Raw genomic sequence first — 15,099 nt, 5'->3', positions numbered from 1 at the left:
GCTGGGGTAGGCAGGGGGCCCCAGGCCACCGGCTCTGAGGTCAGGCGGGGCCTCACCTTTCAAGCCCAGGTATCCTTTCAGTCCCATGGGGCCTTCATCTCCTTTCTCTCCTTTGATGTCTTTCATTCCTGGCAGGATGATGGGAGGTGGTCCGGGGGGGCCGGGGTCCCCTCGGCTGCCTAGAAGGAAACAGAATGCAGTCACTCCCTTGACCTGTGGGTGGCACAGCTCCCCCAAGGCTGCGAGCTGGGAGCCCAGGTGATGGGAACACCCGCCTTCCTCCACCCGTCTCTCTTCGAGGGAGGGGGGCACAGAATGCCTTGGCCGGAGGGACCACTACTGACTTCAGAACATGTTCATCACCCCAAAGAACCTGTGCCCGTCAGCGGTCACCCCCTCTGTCCCCCCTTCCCCAGCAATAGGAACCACTAACCCACTTTCTGTCTCTGCAGACAGGTCTGTTCTGGACATTTCATACACACGGAAGCAGATAGTATGCGGCACAATGTTTTCAAGTTTCATCCGTGTCGTAGCATGTGTCAGAGCCTAATTCTTTTTCATTGCTGCCTAGTACTCCTTTACATGGCTATGCCCCATCTTGTTTATCCGTGATGGATACCTGCGTTGTTTCTATTCGGGGCTATAATGAACCATGCTGCTACGAAAGCTGTGTATGAGTTTCTGTGTGGATGTCAGTTTTCAGTTCTCCTGGGCGCACACCCAGGAGTGGATTTTCTGGGTAATTCTGTGCTTTTCTTTCTAAGAAACCGCCAACATTTTCCTCCCTGGCTGTACCACTTGACGTTCCCTCCAGCAGGGTCTGAGGGTTCCCATGTCTTTACATCCCCATCAACGTTCATTATTACTAATTCAGTTGTTTTAGAGACCATGGTGATACTTTGAGAATAAGGGTGTCTGAACAAATGTCATGAAAAAATGTGGGTCGTTGGGAACACCCTTCCTGAATCTCCCACCTGGGGTCTTGGGTTGCCCACCCAGGCCAGGGCTTGGACCAGGCTCGCTTCTGGGGGTCACCATCTCTTTGCACGGGGTGTAGTCGTCTACCTGGACTACCGTGTCCCTCTGTTGCCAAAGGTGCTCTGTCCTTCAGACTTCACCTTCCGCTTCTCCCCTGGCCTCACTTCCTCGTGTGCCCCACGGAATACTCATGGTGGGATACGTTTCTTAGGATGTTTTTGGTTCTTAATGCTGCGTCATTTCCGTTCTCAAGTTCCCTTCGGTTAGCGTCACTCCCTCCTTATACACGGCCAGCGTATTGAAGCAAGGAGGAAGCCCTCCAGTTCCTGAGTTGGCTTCTCTTTTAATAGTGTCTAGTGTTTGGGTTGCCGGAACATTGTTCTAGGCAGTGTCAGGACGCCGTGAAAGTGAGTCTCAACCTGGCCGAGGGGTGACGTACCTTTCACACCGGGCTCGCCAGCCAGGCCCTTCAGCCCGGGGACTCCAAAAAATCCAGTCTCTCCTTTGTTTCCCGGAAGCCCGGATCTCCCCTTGAGCCCGAGCAAGCCTTGGAAGCCGTCCATCCCGGGAGAACCCTTAACTCCTGCAGAGGGAATGAGAAAAGCGCTGGGTTAGGCGTGGCTAATTGCCACGGAGACAGCCCCACTTGCGACGTGTGTGAGGAGATGCTAAGATTCTTAACGTCAGTAGGATTTTCGGGACAGCACTTGCTAAGGGACTGGTCTGCTGCCTGAGGGGCAGAGTCAGCCCGTCTGCCACCGAGGACAAGACGTAAGGCCAATGCAGACAGGGGGACAGACGGGGAAACTGGAAGTCACGGGGTCCGTGGTCTTTCCACCAGGTGGAAAGGGGCCCTGGGACTTGGTGTGATGTTGACACTGCACCCAGCGTGGAAACCTGGCAAAGGGCCCTGGAGAAGGCAGCACGGTGCCTCTAGCTGCAGTCAAGGGCCAGAGAGCCCCACCTCGGGGGGACTAGGCTCCCCCGCGAGCAGGGAACCCTACGCTGGGGACCAGGCATTTCCCTTTGCTTCGGTTTCCGTTCACCACCGGCCTCCGGATCTGAATCCCGGCTCCCGGGGGCCTGTCCACAGACCGCCCCCCCGGCAGAGAGCAAGTCCCGCTCTTCAGACAGTCCCCCTCTCGTGGGAAGTTAATAAACTGGCATTTGGGGGCACAGCGGTCACAGCCGGCCTGGGCAGCCTCACCTGGTCCCCAGGGCCCGACGCAGCCTGGGGCTGCGAGGCTGCGCCCTCCCGCAGAGCTGTCCCACCCGCGCCCCACAGGCTAGGCCCCTGGTCGTGTTCTGCAGTCACCTTTGGGGCCCGGGGCACCAGGCATCCCGGCCACTCCTTCGAATCCAGGGCTTCCGGGATGACCCCTCTCACCCTGCCAGCCAGGGTCACCTCTATCCCCGGAGACGCCCTTCATGCCCACGGGGCCAGGGACGCCTGTGTCACCTGGCTCCCCTCTGTCTCCAGGCAGACCTGTCAGGAAGGGGAAGGAAGATAAAACAAGATGAACACACCGCACAGAGAAAACACCTCTACGGTACTTTTGAGACATCGATAACAATAACTTTTGGCAAGAAAAACGTCTTGGAAGGACAATGGGAAAGTGTAACCACAGAGGGGAGTCTGAAGGTGTGACTCGAGCGTGCAGCACGCCGCAGGCTGGCCTTTCTAAAGAGGTCCTTCTCCGGCAGCCGGCGGCCAGCCCGCGGGACACGAGTCACATGAGACTTTCTCCGCTCGGGCGCAAAGCCACGGAGCTGGAACGGCTGGAGTTACTCGTGGCTGGCGGCCCTCCTGACACCGCTGGGGTTAGGTTCTAGGGGAGGTCCTGCGACACCTGCCGTCCTCATCTCGTTAGGGTGTCAGCAGCTGCCGGCCTGCCCTTCCCCAGCCTCCCCGACAAAGCTCAGCCTCTCTGTTAAAACCCCCCAATGGCTCCCTCACCCTTAGCTGGCATTCAACGCCTTCTGGACGCCGGCCCCATGTCCCTGTCTAGGCTCCCACCCCCTCCTCAGATGATGCGCTCTCCCCCGGCCGGTCTCCTGGGGCTGTCCCTCCTAGGAAGGGCCCGTCCTCCACGCCCGGCCCCTCCCGTCCCCTCCTCCCAAGGCTGTTCTAGCCCACCAGCTCCCCTGCGGTCTCAAACGCGGGGCCCCGCGGTCTGGTCACCCTGCTGCTCGCCCCGGCCAAACGCAAGCTTTCCCGTGGGTAATTCCATCCCCTCCCAAACCGTGGGCTCCATCAGGGAGGGCTCTGGCATGGATTCCGTACACACCATGCTGTGCTCCACGCCTGAGAACAGGCAAGGCCTTGCGAACACTGGTACAGATGGCCCAAACCCGCTGCCCAGGGTGCCCGTCACGGTGAAACCAGTGGGCGGCAGCGTCACTCCCCCTGAGTGGAGCCCCCAGGTTCTGGACGCGGTCGAGGCCACTCCTGGGGGACGCATCTGGCTTATGTCTGACCTGTGTGGGGCACGGCAGTGCCTTGTGTGGACCGGCTACGGTCCTGGACAGAGCCGTCACCTGATTATGGCAAACGACAGACTAGGGTCACCCTGGACGTTGCCTCATGGACGTCTGGGCCCCTCCCAGCCGCTCTGTGATGCGCTCGGTCCCCCTGCAAGGGCTCCACTGAGCAAACGTCTACAGCTTCGTGTCTGTGCTTTCCTGCTCCCGCCCACCTCGCCCCATGGTTTTCCTGAAGGAGGGTTTTTCCTTTCTTCTCCAAATTTTTCACATTCAGGAAACAAATCACGTTGCCTCTTCAAAGCAGAGCAGATTTTGAACTTTTGCAGTGGGAATTCTGTTTTCCTAATGAAATCTTACCTAGAACCCTAATATACACAACAGGTACAAAGGAAGGGCAGACTACTCAGGCTGTTTGATGAAATACATGTCCTGAACCTGTCTGGGGCTGAACTGTGTCCCTGCAGAATGCAAACGTTGACATCCTAACCCCAGTACCTTGGAACGTGACTGTGTCTAAAGCTGGGCCTTTAAAGAGGTGATTGAAGTTAGTTAAATGAGGTCATGGGAGTGGGTCCCAACCCAGGGTGACAGTTGTCCTTATCAAAAGAGAGACTAGGATGCAGACACGCACAGAGGGGTGACCCTGTGAGGACACAGGGAGAAGACGGCCGTCTACACACCAAGGAGAGAGGCCTCAGGAGAAACCAGCCCTATGGACACCCTGATCTTGGACTTCCAGCCTCCAGACCGTGAGAGAATAAATTCCTGTCTTCTAAGCCATGCCATGTGCGGTACTTTCCGAACCCCTGCAGCTCTTGAGAGGGGGGTTCCTTGGAGCACAGCTGAGAATTCCCCAGGGGGTCAGTGCTGGTTCCGTTGTCAGTGAGGCCCCGACTCCTTGATGGGAGGGTGGATCCTTACCTCTAAAACCTGGGGTGCCCGGCGGCCCCAAGGGCCCTTCCCGGCCGGGAGCTCCAGGGTAGCCATGCTGTCCTGGTGGCCCGGGCAGTCCCGGCTGGCCCGAAGGTCCTGGGAAGCCCTGCTGACCCTTCGGGCCCGGCATTCCTGGCATCCCCTGGCTTCCTGCAGGAATGGAGACAAGAGCCGTGAGGTCAACCCCATGCAGTTCATCGCAAACAACAGCTGTCTCCTCAGACCTGTTCTATAAAAACAGGTTTTCCAGGTGGTAGGAAGTCTGTATAAATGACAAGATCGAAGTAACTCATGCTCTCACCCCGAGACAGTCACTAACATCTTGTTATATGTCCTGCTGGCCTCTTTTCTGTTCCCGTAACTATACCTAGAAGCAGATATTTGCACGACTGACACCTTGTTTTAAGTGCAGTTTTAATCTAGGGTTTTTCACTTGACATTATATTTCGAGCATTTCGCCACATGTTAAAATACTCTTGGGGCTTCCCTGGTGGTGCAGTGGTTAAGGATCCGCCTGCCAATGCAGGGGACACGGGTTCGAGCCCTGGTCCGGGAAGATCCCACATGCCGTGGAGCAACTCAGGCCGTGCGCCACAACTACTGAGCCTGCGAGCCACAACTCCTGAAGCCCACATGCCTAGAGCCCATGCTCCACAACAAGAGAAGCCACCGCAATGAGAAGCCCGCGCACTGCAACGAAGAGTAGCCCCCGCTCGCCGCAACTAGAGAAAGCCCGCGCGCAGCAATGAAGACCCAATGCAGCCAAAAATAAAAATAAATGAATAAATAAAATTTATATAAAAAAATAAAATGCCCTTTACAAGCACGTTAAATGGCTATGTAAGTAACATCCAGGTCTGCCCACTGCTCCTGACAGGGGCGGCCGAACAGACATGGATACAGTTTCCCAAAACCGATGCTTTGGAAGTCAGAGCTTTTGCCAGACACAATGTTCTCCCAAAGGGCAGGTCATCAAGGTGGCGCTGAACATGGGAAAGCCGCACAGGCTCGGAAGTTCCTCTGCTGCCGTTATGCTCAGACTCTTTGAAGTCTGTGGGAAACAGCTACACTTCAAACATCTACCACAAGCAGCCTTCTGTAAAAGAGCTCGGGCAGTTTCTACAGTCGGATCGCAGAAGAGACTGGCGGGCACGTGCTCCTGAGGGTGGGGCGTCCAGCTGCCCGTCGAGAACCGGGCTCATCCCTCAGTGTCTCACGTGAAGGACGCCTACTGGTTTGACGGCTGGTGTTGGGGAGTGTCACCTCTTGCACCACACGGGGAGCCCCTGTCTGCCTGGGCTTGGGCGCTGGGCTGATGACAGCACAGTCAATACATAACAGCTGATGCTTCTCTGACGGGGACCCCAAATGGCCTGGTGGTCACCCCACCCATTCCAGCAACACAATCGCATTAAAGCCAGGCATTCTGGGTTCTCAGGGCCCGTTCTGCATGAACTGGGTACGCAAAGCCTTGGATGCCTTGTTCACTCACCAGACAAGAGGCATCTTCCCGCTTTGCTAAACATGCATGATGACATTGTGAACGTTACATTTTTTTAAACCCATCAGTTTTACACCCACAGATTGAGCTGCGTTCCAGTTCATCTCTGTCTCCCTCCCAACCCCTCACCGGGCATGGCCAGCTCCTGTCTTCTTTGCAGAACCGCACACATTCTGCTGAAAGCAGCAGGGAGGACCCCAAGCTGCGCCCCACCCAACTTGGGAAGAGAGCACGTCGGCTAATCTGTACTCGCAGAAGAGCTAAGATGGCCTGTACACAGCATGACGACCCTGTTCTGAAACCTTCTAAAGAAACGTTGGAACTAAGGGGGAGAAGAAGCGGCAGGACTCACAGCGTCCTGCATGCAGCCCTGGGCTTCTCACCCAACCCCCAGCAGAGATTTCTGACCCTGCCCCCCTGCCCCTGTGACTTACCCCGGAATCCAGGAGGGCCTCTCTCTCCGGGGGGGCCCTTCAGCCCAGAGCGTCCAGGCAGGCCGGTGTCTCCCCGGGGCCCGGGCTGGGCCCCCAAGACTTCTCCAGGGAGGCCCCTGTCTCCCGGAGGCCCGACTGGCCCCGGCAGGCCGGAGGGACCCGGGAGTCCATCCAGGCCAGGGCGGCCTACTGCACCTTTGACTCCTCGAGGCCCCACAAAGCCTGAAAGGAAACACAGGGCGTCCCTATAACGAGAGGTCTGCATCATGACATCTAAGCGAGGCACCAGAAAGAGAACACGTGGCCGGGATCCTGTAGGAGGACGTTTGACTTGTGTGGACTTAGTGAAACCGTCTACGGTTTTGTTTAGATGATACGATTCCCCAGTGCCTGGGCCTCTGCACACCAAGTAACACAGCCATGCTCCCGCACACCGTCTGAGCCGTGACCACAAAGGGACACCTGTGTTTGGGGCCACTGAGTCGTGGGCTGGGGCACACGGACACCCACGCAGGTACTCCCAACTTCTGCTCACAATTCATTACCAGAAACATGTTCATTTCCCTCCATGTACAGCTCAAATGTTTACGCTCTTTTAGCCACTAAGTGGCTTCCATGATGCTTTGCTGTGGCAACTGTCGAGGAAATGGTTCGAACTGCTGACTCGGACAAGCTGCGAGCTGCAGAGTGGGCAGGCAACGCCGTGAGCAGCCAAACACAGGTGCTCTCTGCGTCGTATCTGGTGAGCGATCCGCAGATCGGGAACTGGTGCCGAGGGCTCAGAAGAGGATGACCTTGTGTGCCCTTAGAAGGTTTCATACCCGCTAGAGAGAAATCTCTCTGTGCACCTGTCTCTTTTTTCCTGCAAGATCTGTAAGTTTCTTCTGCAAAATTCCAGCACAACTTCAGTGAGGAAAACGGCGACATTTTTTAATTTCCCAAGGACAAGAGCAAAAGTCGGCATCAAGCATTTGTCGAAACAGTTTCTAAATGTTAAAAGATGATCGAGGCGGGGCAGCCTGATGGTACACACAGTCCTTCCCTGAATCTACGTGGCCGAGCGCGAGTCCCACCCTGACTCACCTGGGGGTCCTGGGAATCCCTCTGGACCTGGATCTCCCGGGAGACCCTTGAGCCCTTGTGCTCCGTCAGTTCCCGATAATCCCGGAAGCCCTCTGAGGCCTTTGGCACCTAAACAACCCAAAGAAACCACGACACAGGTCAGAGCCGCATAGGCTGACCCCAGCAGGAGACGAACAGGAGAGGGTCAAGGCCGGCACCCAACTTAACGTGGTCTCTTAGGAAACGGGGAAGTGACGAGGCTGGGGGATGTCAGCCCCGAAACAGCACCTCTGACAGCTGGCAACCGAGTGTCAGTCTACGTGGGCACCTGTCAGTCTACGCCAGAAACGACGAACCTCGGCTCTCATCACGACCTCGTGATCTCATTAACCTGATGATCTCACTAACTTCATGTTGTCAAAACACGTCGAAAGTCCTCTCCCCTCACACGCGGTGCATGTACATTCCGGGCTCTGCTCCCCCAGCACCTGCTGAAAACTGTCCCACTGCAGTCTGAGCCCCTCCCCCTAAGAGTCGCCACCACTTCGGGGACAGCAGCGTTCGTGCCTGTGCTGGGATCCACGATGGACAGACCCCTCCGGGGCTCGGGCAGGGAGGGTCACGAAATGCCACGTGGATAATGCGCTCGGCTCTCGGAAGACAATACAGGGCCCTTAACTCTGCTTCTTGGCGCAGATGACACTTGTGCATTTTGCCTCACTGTCCCCAAATCCTGTCACCCCTGTGCACCTGGACGACACTCTCAAGATCCGGGGTGCCTACGGTCAGCCAACGCGCGTTTCCAGTTTGGGGGCTGCCTTGCACTGCAGTACTTTACAGTTTACACAGGACCCCAGCTCCAGGGTTACGTGTGCAGTATTCAGGGCACCATCTGCAAACTAGGAAGTGTCTGGAACACCTGCACTGTTCTCATCCAGGCGAGGAGCCTACGTTCCAGAAGGAACAGGTGAGATGCCCAAAGCCCACAGCTGATGAGCGGTGGACCTAGACTCGCACACGGGCTTCTGGCGTCCACGTCGGATCGTCTGAGTGACCCCTCCGTGGGGGGTGGAGGCGTCTTCTCCACCCCGTCCCAGTCAGAGGAGGGGTGAATCGGAAGGCAGACCCCCCGGGCCGAGCTCTGCCCAGCGGTGCAGCCTGAGAGCTCGCCATCCTAGGCTGACTGACACGGCGTCGGGGCGTCGGCAGCTGTGGTCACTCAGCCCGTCTGGCATCTCTGAAAGGCCGCCCCACGGAGGGGGAGCCTGGACGGCCCCAGACCGGGCTCTGTGACCCAGAACCCCTCCTGAGTCCACATGGATCCTCAGCTGGGTGATGGGCTGTGGCGACAAAGCCCAGCTCCCAGATCCTACAGACACATTCCTAGCCCTGTGGGTCTGCCTTCCTCTCAGTCAAAACCCGAAAGAAACACTCCTCTCCCGCATGATCCTCTTCTACACCCTGGGACACACGGGGATACAAGGAACGCACAGAGCTGAGCCTCCTCTCTGGGCTTGGGGCGCTGCCATCTCTGCCAGGCTCGGGTGCCTGTCTGTGTCGCAGCTGAGGCTGACTTCCACGTGGCAGGAAGCCTCTCTCTTACCCTAGGGTTCACTAGGTGTCAATCACCGCTCACTTTCCTACACTGATGCGCGGAAGTCGGCTTCTTACAGAAGCTGCCAGTGTGCGGTACGGTACCAAGAATCCTGTGATGTCCAGGCGGGGGCGGGGAGGGAAACGCGGGGTCGGGGGCAGAGGAAGATAGCCGGAGAGGGGAAAGGAAGACACGGACGCACGGAGGAAGGCTGGAAGCGCTCTCCCATTACCTGGGGGGCCGGGGGGGCCCGGCTGGCCCGGCGATCCCTTAGACCCTCCAACACAACCTGGGAAGAGAGGACAGGGGAGCTGTGGCCATGGTCCACACCCGTCGTCACAGCTCTGGGCGTGGCTAAGGTCGGGAGCACCGGCCGTGAAAACCGGCTGCCTTTTTACCATCAGAGTAATTTAATGATTCCATTAATCTTGATGCTGATGTAACTGTAATTTCATTTGATAATGAAATCAGAATATTAATATAGGAGGCACATAAGTCCAGTCGGATGAAAACAGGTGCTGTGCTGGCAGTGAGGGCTCCACCCTCTTGGAGGGCAATACCTCACACAGCCGAGTTCATACAGGTGTCCTCAACGCGCGCCCCCCCCCCCCCCCCACCGACCCCAAGGCAATTCCCACCGGGGAGGGAGGAAGCTTTCAGTTTCAAAAGCAATGCTGTGACTTCTCCTTTGGGACTTCCATTACTTTCAGAATTAGCAGAGGCAACTCGTTTTGCTGTGAGTCATGCAAAACGACACCCGGTGGCAGCCACCTCTGGCTGGTGACGCCGCGCGGGGTATTCTGTCGGACAGAGCACGCTTGCAGGCACAGCAGTCCTCCGAGATGCCCTTTGTGTGTCTGCCTGTGATACGGCAGGGCTCCTATCTTGGCTCGACTTAGCGGCCAAAGAGGGGCTGTGGTCCCCTCTGCCACACGAGGGGTCCGAGGTGCAAAGGCGGACAGCCGAGGCCATGAAAAGGACGGACCCCGGCCGTCTTCAGGGGGCCTGGGCTCTAGCTGGCAGAGCCTCACCCCCAGGGGCCTTCCCGCACCTTCGAGACTGGCCAGCTCTCTGGAAGCTCTGGGGTTGCCGTTCCTGCTCTGCACCCTCACCCTGAGCTCCTGATCTATCCCCACACCTCGTGCGGGGGACCCACGGGTCCTGACGCTGCTTCTCCAAGCCCTGGCCTTTATCCCAAACGCCTTACTCCAGACTCAACTGCCACTGGTGAGCTGCCACCGTCCAGATGTTCTGCCGGCACCTTTGACTCCAAAAAACTCATCCTCTCTGCTCTGCTCTTCAAATCCTGCCCGAGGCCTGGCACCCATCCCCTTGTGTCCTGGACTCATCCCTCTGCCTGGCTTCCCACCTCGGTTTCTAGGCCCCCCTGGCCGGAGACTTGGCCTGTCCGATGGCAGCCGGGTCAACTTCTGGACCGTCCCCTCCCCTCTGCCCTCCCCTGAGCTCGCATCATCTGGGCATCCTCTCCTTATCCGTCGGCCCTGTTCCTTCTAGCATCCATTCATCACTGGACCAAATTCTTCTCCCATCTGGACTCACTCCTCACCCTGCATAATGAGCTAATAATTCAGCTGCCCTTTACACACACAGAGACATATATTTTAGGCGTGAAAGGACTTATCTGTTGAGTTCTTACCAATACTGTAAACAGATGCTTTGTACTGCAGGGACAACTTGGTGACACGAGGTCATCACACTTGCCCTTCCCTGGGTTCTAAGCTGAGGCAGACTGAGCGCAGCTCCAAGTCCACAAGGGTTTCTATTTCTGAGGGCAGCTCTGTGCCCACGGCAGGGATCACGCCAGTTCTAGCATATATTCTACAAACTGAGAGTTTTCAAGAATTCTAAAGCTGCCCGACGGTCATGACGGTACCTGGCTGGACGGTCTCCTGTCCGTCTGCTCCGATGGGCCTTTTCACGCCCGTATCACAATCTAGGGGTGAGACAGTGACAGAGTGAGGCAATTTTGCAATAACGGAAAGTGCCTGGCTTTTCCGTGTGTGCGTGTGTGTGTGTGGTGGGAAGGCTGGGACGGGCAGGGCATCAGAGGCCCATTTCTGGACTTCTGTGCTGAGCCTCTGTAACTCCAGCACTAGAGGGAGAGGCCCCACATTCCAGCTGGCGAGAGGAAGCTGCAGTGGGTTCAGAAAACCCCGTGGCCGGGTGTCGCTCGTGTGTGATGAGAACTGATGGTGTGACACCATCTCACGTGACTCGCCCCCGGGGAATTCGCACACTGCCTAAGAACAGCGGGTGTAGCAGCACAGTGTCTCATGACTTTGAAAGACGCAAGCCTGGACACCCCCCCCCCCCCCGCCCACCGTACCTATTTGTCCTGGAGCGCCGGGGGTGCCGGGAGGCCCGGGGAAGCCTGGAGGTCCAGGTAATCCAGCATCGCCGGGGAAGCCACGCTCGCCTTTGGGGCCTGGCAGCCCCAATCCTGGGGGGCCCCTTTCTCCTGGAATGCCCTTAGTACCGGGGGGTCCTGGGTGGCCTGCGTCCCCTGAGGGGCCTTTGATGCCATCACCCTGTGAGAAATTTGGTTCATCTCTTACAATACACGTAAACCTCAAAGACAGCCATGTTCCCAGCTACTTTTCCCCGTTCCCTGAATTCTGCGCTCTGGATACAGAGATGAGTAGGAACTGACAGTCGTGGTCTCACCAAGCCACAGAAGTAAAGGACAGACTTTCTAACAACCATGGATAACACCCTCGAAGATAGTTCTGGAAGGCATAGGAATCTGACCATGGACAACACCCTCGAAGATAGTTCTGGAAGGCATAGGAATCTGAGTATTCTTCTCTTTCCAAGCTACCAGCGCCCTGCTTGGACCTTCATTCTCCGGGGGAATTCTTCAAGAGAACGGTTAGGCACAGATTTGGCGAAATGGGGGCAGGAACACGTTATTTCATTGTTAGGATTCAGCGTTTGTGACCCATCTCCCAGTCAGAAGGGACAACGCAGTGGTGAAGGGAAGGAAGTCTTTGGTTTGGACAAGAAAGTGCATCAGAAATAAGGAGAGACGATGGGACCAGGAGAGCAGGAAGCTGGGAGGCACCGGGCACAGCCGTGTCCTATTCATGGAACTCCTCAGAGCAGGGTGAGGGCAGGGAGGGAGGAGAAGGGGTCTAGTCTCCACGGCCAACCGCCCTTCCCCGTCTGACCCCCACCTTTCCCCGCAGAAAGGAGGCTGGGGGCTCTGCATCTTATCGCACACAGCCTCTTTCAATGCCGGTGTGTGTTTGCTGCAAAAATGCAGCTGTGCATTTTACAGGTGACCCTAGAAGAAGCGTTCCACCTTCCATCTAGGAATATTCGACCTGGGGGGCTCTCGTTCTACGTGATGGCAAGAGGAATATTTATTTCCTCTTTTTCTCTTAAATGCTCACTCAGGGCTTGGCTTCCAGCCTCACTCACTGTTTCCTAAAAAATATGACTGCTGCTCACGAAAAGAGAACAGGTTGCACTGGGAGGATTTCCTGCTGTGTCAGCACCTCTGATGCTCACGTGTTTAAGCATGTGACTGATGGGGATGAGGGCAGAGCCGCCACCCCCCGCCCCGCCAGCGGTACTCACGGGAGAGCCTGGGAGGCCTGGGAATCCATCCAGCCCATCACGGCCTGGGATGCCGCTGTCCCCTTTCAGTCCAGGCACACCTGGGACACCTGGCTGGCCCCGCTCACCTGGGGGAGGAGTGCCGCGTGAGTTGCTCACCCAGGGCAGCCACAGAAGGGTGCATGGTCTAAGATTTGCTGGCCACAAGACTGACCTTTGGTGGTGATGGTTCGAGAATCTCCCTTCATTCCTTTGGGCCCGGGAGGGCCAACACCACCAGGGGTTCCCTGTAGAAACAAACACAAGGTTTCTTCCTCCTTCACACTGTTAAGGGCAGCCGAGAAGACAATGATTTTCGTTTATACAACCTGAGGGCCCTTACCTGTCATCAAGCCCAGAGCCACACATCTCTGTCCCTGGCCACCAATCACAGATGGCCATGGGGCACTTGAATGTGGCCAGCGGGACTGAGACACTGAATGTTTAATTTTAAATAGCTAAAACTTAAGGGAAGTAGCCACACATGGCTGGACGGTGAAAACAAGAACCTTGCTACTCAAAGTGTGGTCCCCAGATGGGTAGCACCAGCCTCCCTGGGGACTTGTCAGGAATGCAGACGCTCAGGCCCACCCGGGGCAAGCGAACCGCAATGTGCAGTTCAACAAAGTCCCAGGGATTCGTAAACTCATTAGCTTTGGAGAAGCTAAGGCTGCTAACCCTAACTGCCGTTTTGTTGAATCCGGGCAAATAATGTGCCTCCAAGTACGAAGGATGGACATTTGTGATCATACTGAGAACAGCAAGAGTATCTAATCGACAGCTTGTCTTCCTAACTGAAATCAAGGTTGGAAAAAAATCATACTTCGCAGACAAGTCATTGCAGGAACACTCACGTTTTAAGGTGTAAAATCTAGTTTAGGTCTTTCGATGAGCAGAAACGAGCAGATGAACGTTTCAGGAGGCATTTTAATGTGCGCGATATGCCAATTTGGGGCAACTCTCGGTTACTGGTATTCGCAAGAATACGGGAACTTTTAGTGTTGGTTTAATTAAATGGAATGTTTCAAGTGATTATAAGTTCTTTTCTCCTAAAAAATTCCACAGATACTTGATTTATTGATTTCGTTCTTTGCAGAAAAGGGTGACATTCTCTCAGTAACTAGAACAGCATCTCACACACAGGCAGTGCTCAACCAGGAGGTGCTGGGCCGATGGAGGGATGCATGCTAATCGACCCCCATACTTCAAGCACTCTGCCAGGTTCTGTTAGTACAGGTATTAAACCACCAAAAACTGTCTCAGGCATTCCTGCTGCAGATGCATAAACATATAATTAAATGCAAGATAAACACGGTACCTGAGATGTTTGAACGCAAGTGCTGTGGGTGTGCATGCGATACAGCTGGGGAGAGCACATGCTCCTGGAAGACTTTAGAGATTCCGTGTGCACGAAATGGGATCCATTTGACTTCTCAGAAATATTCCATCATTTTATAAATAACTGAAGGTCCTACCAGTTCTGCCATTATTCAGTTTGGATTCTCACTACGTACACTTTTTCTGAATACCTGAGCAACTTCTACATGCTCAGCCATGATTTGGAGATGGTGTCATTTTTAAAGTAGGAGGAAATGTAGCATCTATTATGTTCAGTTGGATAAAACTATTTTTCTGAGAAGTCCCAGAGAATGGAGAGGTGCTGTGGACCTCATTTTCACCTGCAAAGCTCCCGCGACACGAAGCAGTTATGAGTCATGAGCCTCTGCACCGACAGCTCTGAGTGGCTGCAACTCCCCTGCATCTGGACATGAAGCCAGATTGTTCTAACCGTCCCTGGCCAAGTGTCCTGAGCAAACTTTCCTCTATTGCTGAATATATAAAATGATAGACTTTTCATTTTATAAATCTCTTGCAGCTCTCTTTTTAAGTAAAAATAAATAAAAAATATAGTTTCTTTGCTTTCATCTGAAATTTGCTTTGAGAGCCTTGGTCAGTTAAAACCTGCCACGAAGAAAGATCTACTCAAGATGATCTTTTCCTCAGGTGTGAAGTAAAGCCCACTTAGCTGGAATCCAGAAAATGTCATACATTCATCCAAACTAAATTCACAATATACTTGGAAGTCTCACTTTTTATCAAGTTAAGGGAGCCTTTATTAAAATGCTAAATCGGGGCTTCCCTGGTGGCGCACTGGTTGGAGGTCTGCCTGCCGATGCGGGGGACGTGGGTTCGTGCCCCGGTCTGGGGGGATCCCATGTGCCGCGGAGCGGCTGGGCCCGTGAGCCATGGCCGCTGAGCCTGCGTGTCCGGAGCCTGTGCTCAGCAACGGGAGAGGCCACAGCAGTGAGAGGCCCGCGTACCGCAAAAACAAACAAAACAAAACGCTAAATCGTCCTATACTAAATCTGAAGGGGTGAATACACAGTATATGGTGTGTAGCTTTGCATCCAAAATGCTAGAAGGGTTGCTTTTTTTGAGATATAATTCACACGCTGTAAGATTAACCATTTTAAAGCATACAATTCAGTGTTTGT

At 55.2% G+C, this 15,099-nt stretch overlaps 1 protein-coding gene across 2 annotated transcripts in view; it reads right to left on the bottom strand.

Annotated features, from left to right (window-relative positions):
* COL4A2 (collagen type IV alpha 2 chain) overlaps positions 1 to 15,099 on the bottom strand; it is a 177,951-nt gene that overhangs the window by 17,737 nt on the left and 145,115 nt on the right. For both annotated transcript variants that reach the window (XM_060129545.1, XM_060129546.1), the window contains exons 23-33: positions 12,780 to 12,852; positions 12,587 to 12,693; positions 11,334 to 11,535; positions 10,881 to 10,940; positions 9,219 to 9,275; positions 7,414 to 7,521; positions 6,331 to 6,552; positions 4,384 to 4,545; positions 2,294 to 2,464; positions 1,418 to 1,561; positions 57 to 179 (exon numbers count right to left, since the gene is read on the bottom strand). In XM_060129545.1, the coding sequence (XP_059985528.1) occupies positions 57 to 179; positions 1,418 to 1,561; positions 2,294 to 2,464; positions 4,384 to 4,545; positions 6,331 to 6,552; positions 7,414 to 7,521; positions 9,219 to 9,275; positions 10,881 to 10,940; positions 11,334 to 11,535; positions 12,587 to 12,693; positions 12,780 to 12,852 (1,429 nt within the window). The remainder of the gene's footprint in view (positions 1 to 56; positions 180 to 1,417; positions 1,562 to 2,293; positions 2,465 to 4,383; positions 4,546 to 6,330; positions 6,553 to 7,413; positions 7,522 to 9,218; positions 9,276 to 10,880; positions 10,941 to 11,333; positions 11,536 to 12,586; positions 12,694 to 12,779; positions 12,853 to 15,099) is intronic.

The sequence above is a fragment of the Lagenorhynchus albirostris genome, chromosome 18 (assembly GCF_949774975.1).
Source record: "Lagenorhynchus albirostris chromosome 18, mLagAlb1.1, whole genome shotgun sequence".
In the NCBI taxonomy this organism is placed as follows: Eukaryota; Metazoa; Chordata; class Mammalia; order Artiodactyla; family Delphinidae; genus Lagenorhynchus; species Lagenorhynchus albirostris.
Note: the sequence above shows the minus strand (reverse complement) of the source record. Positions and strands in the feature narration are given on the sequence as shown.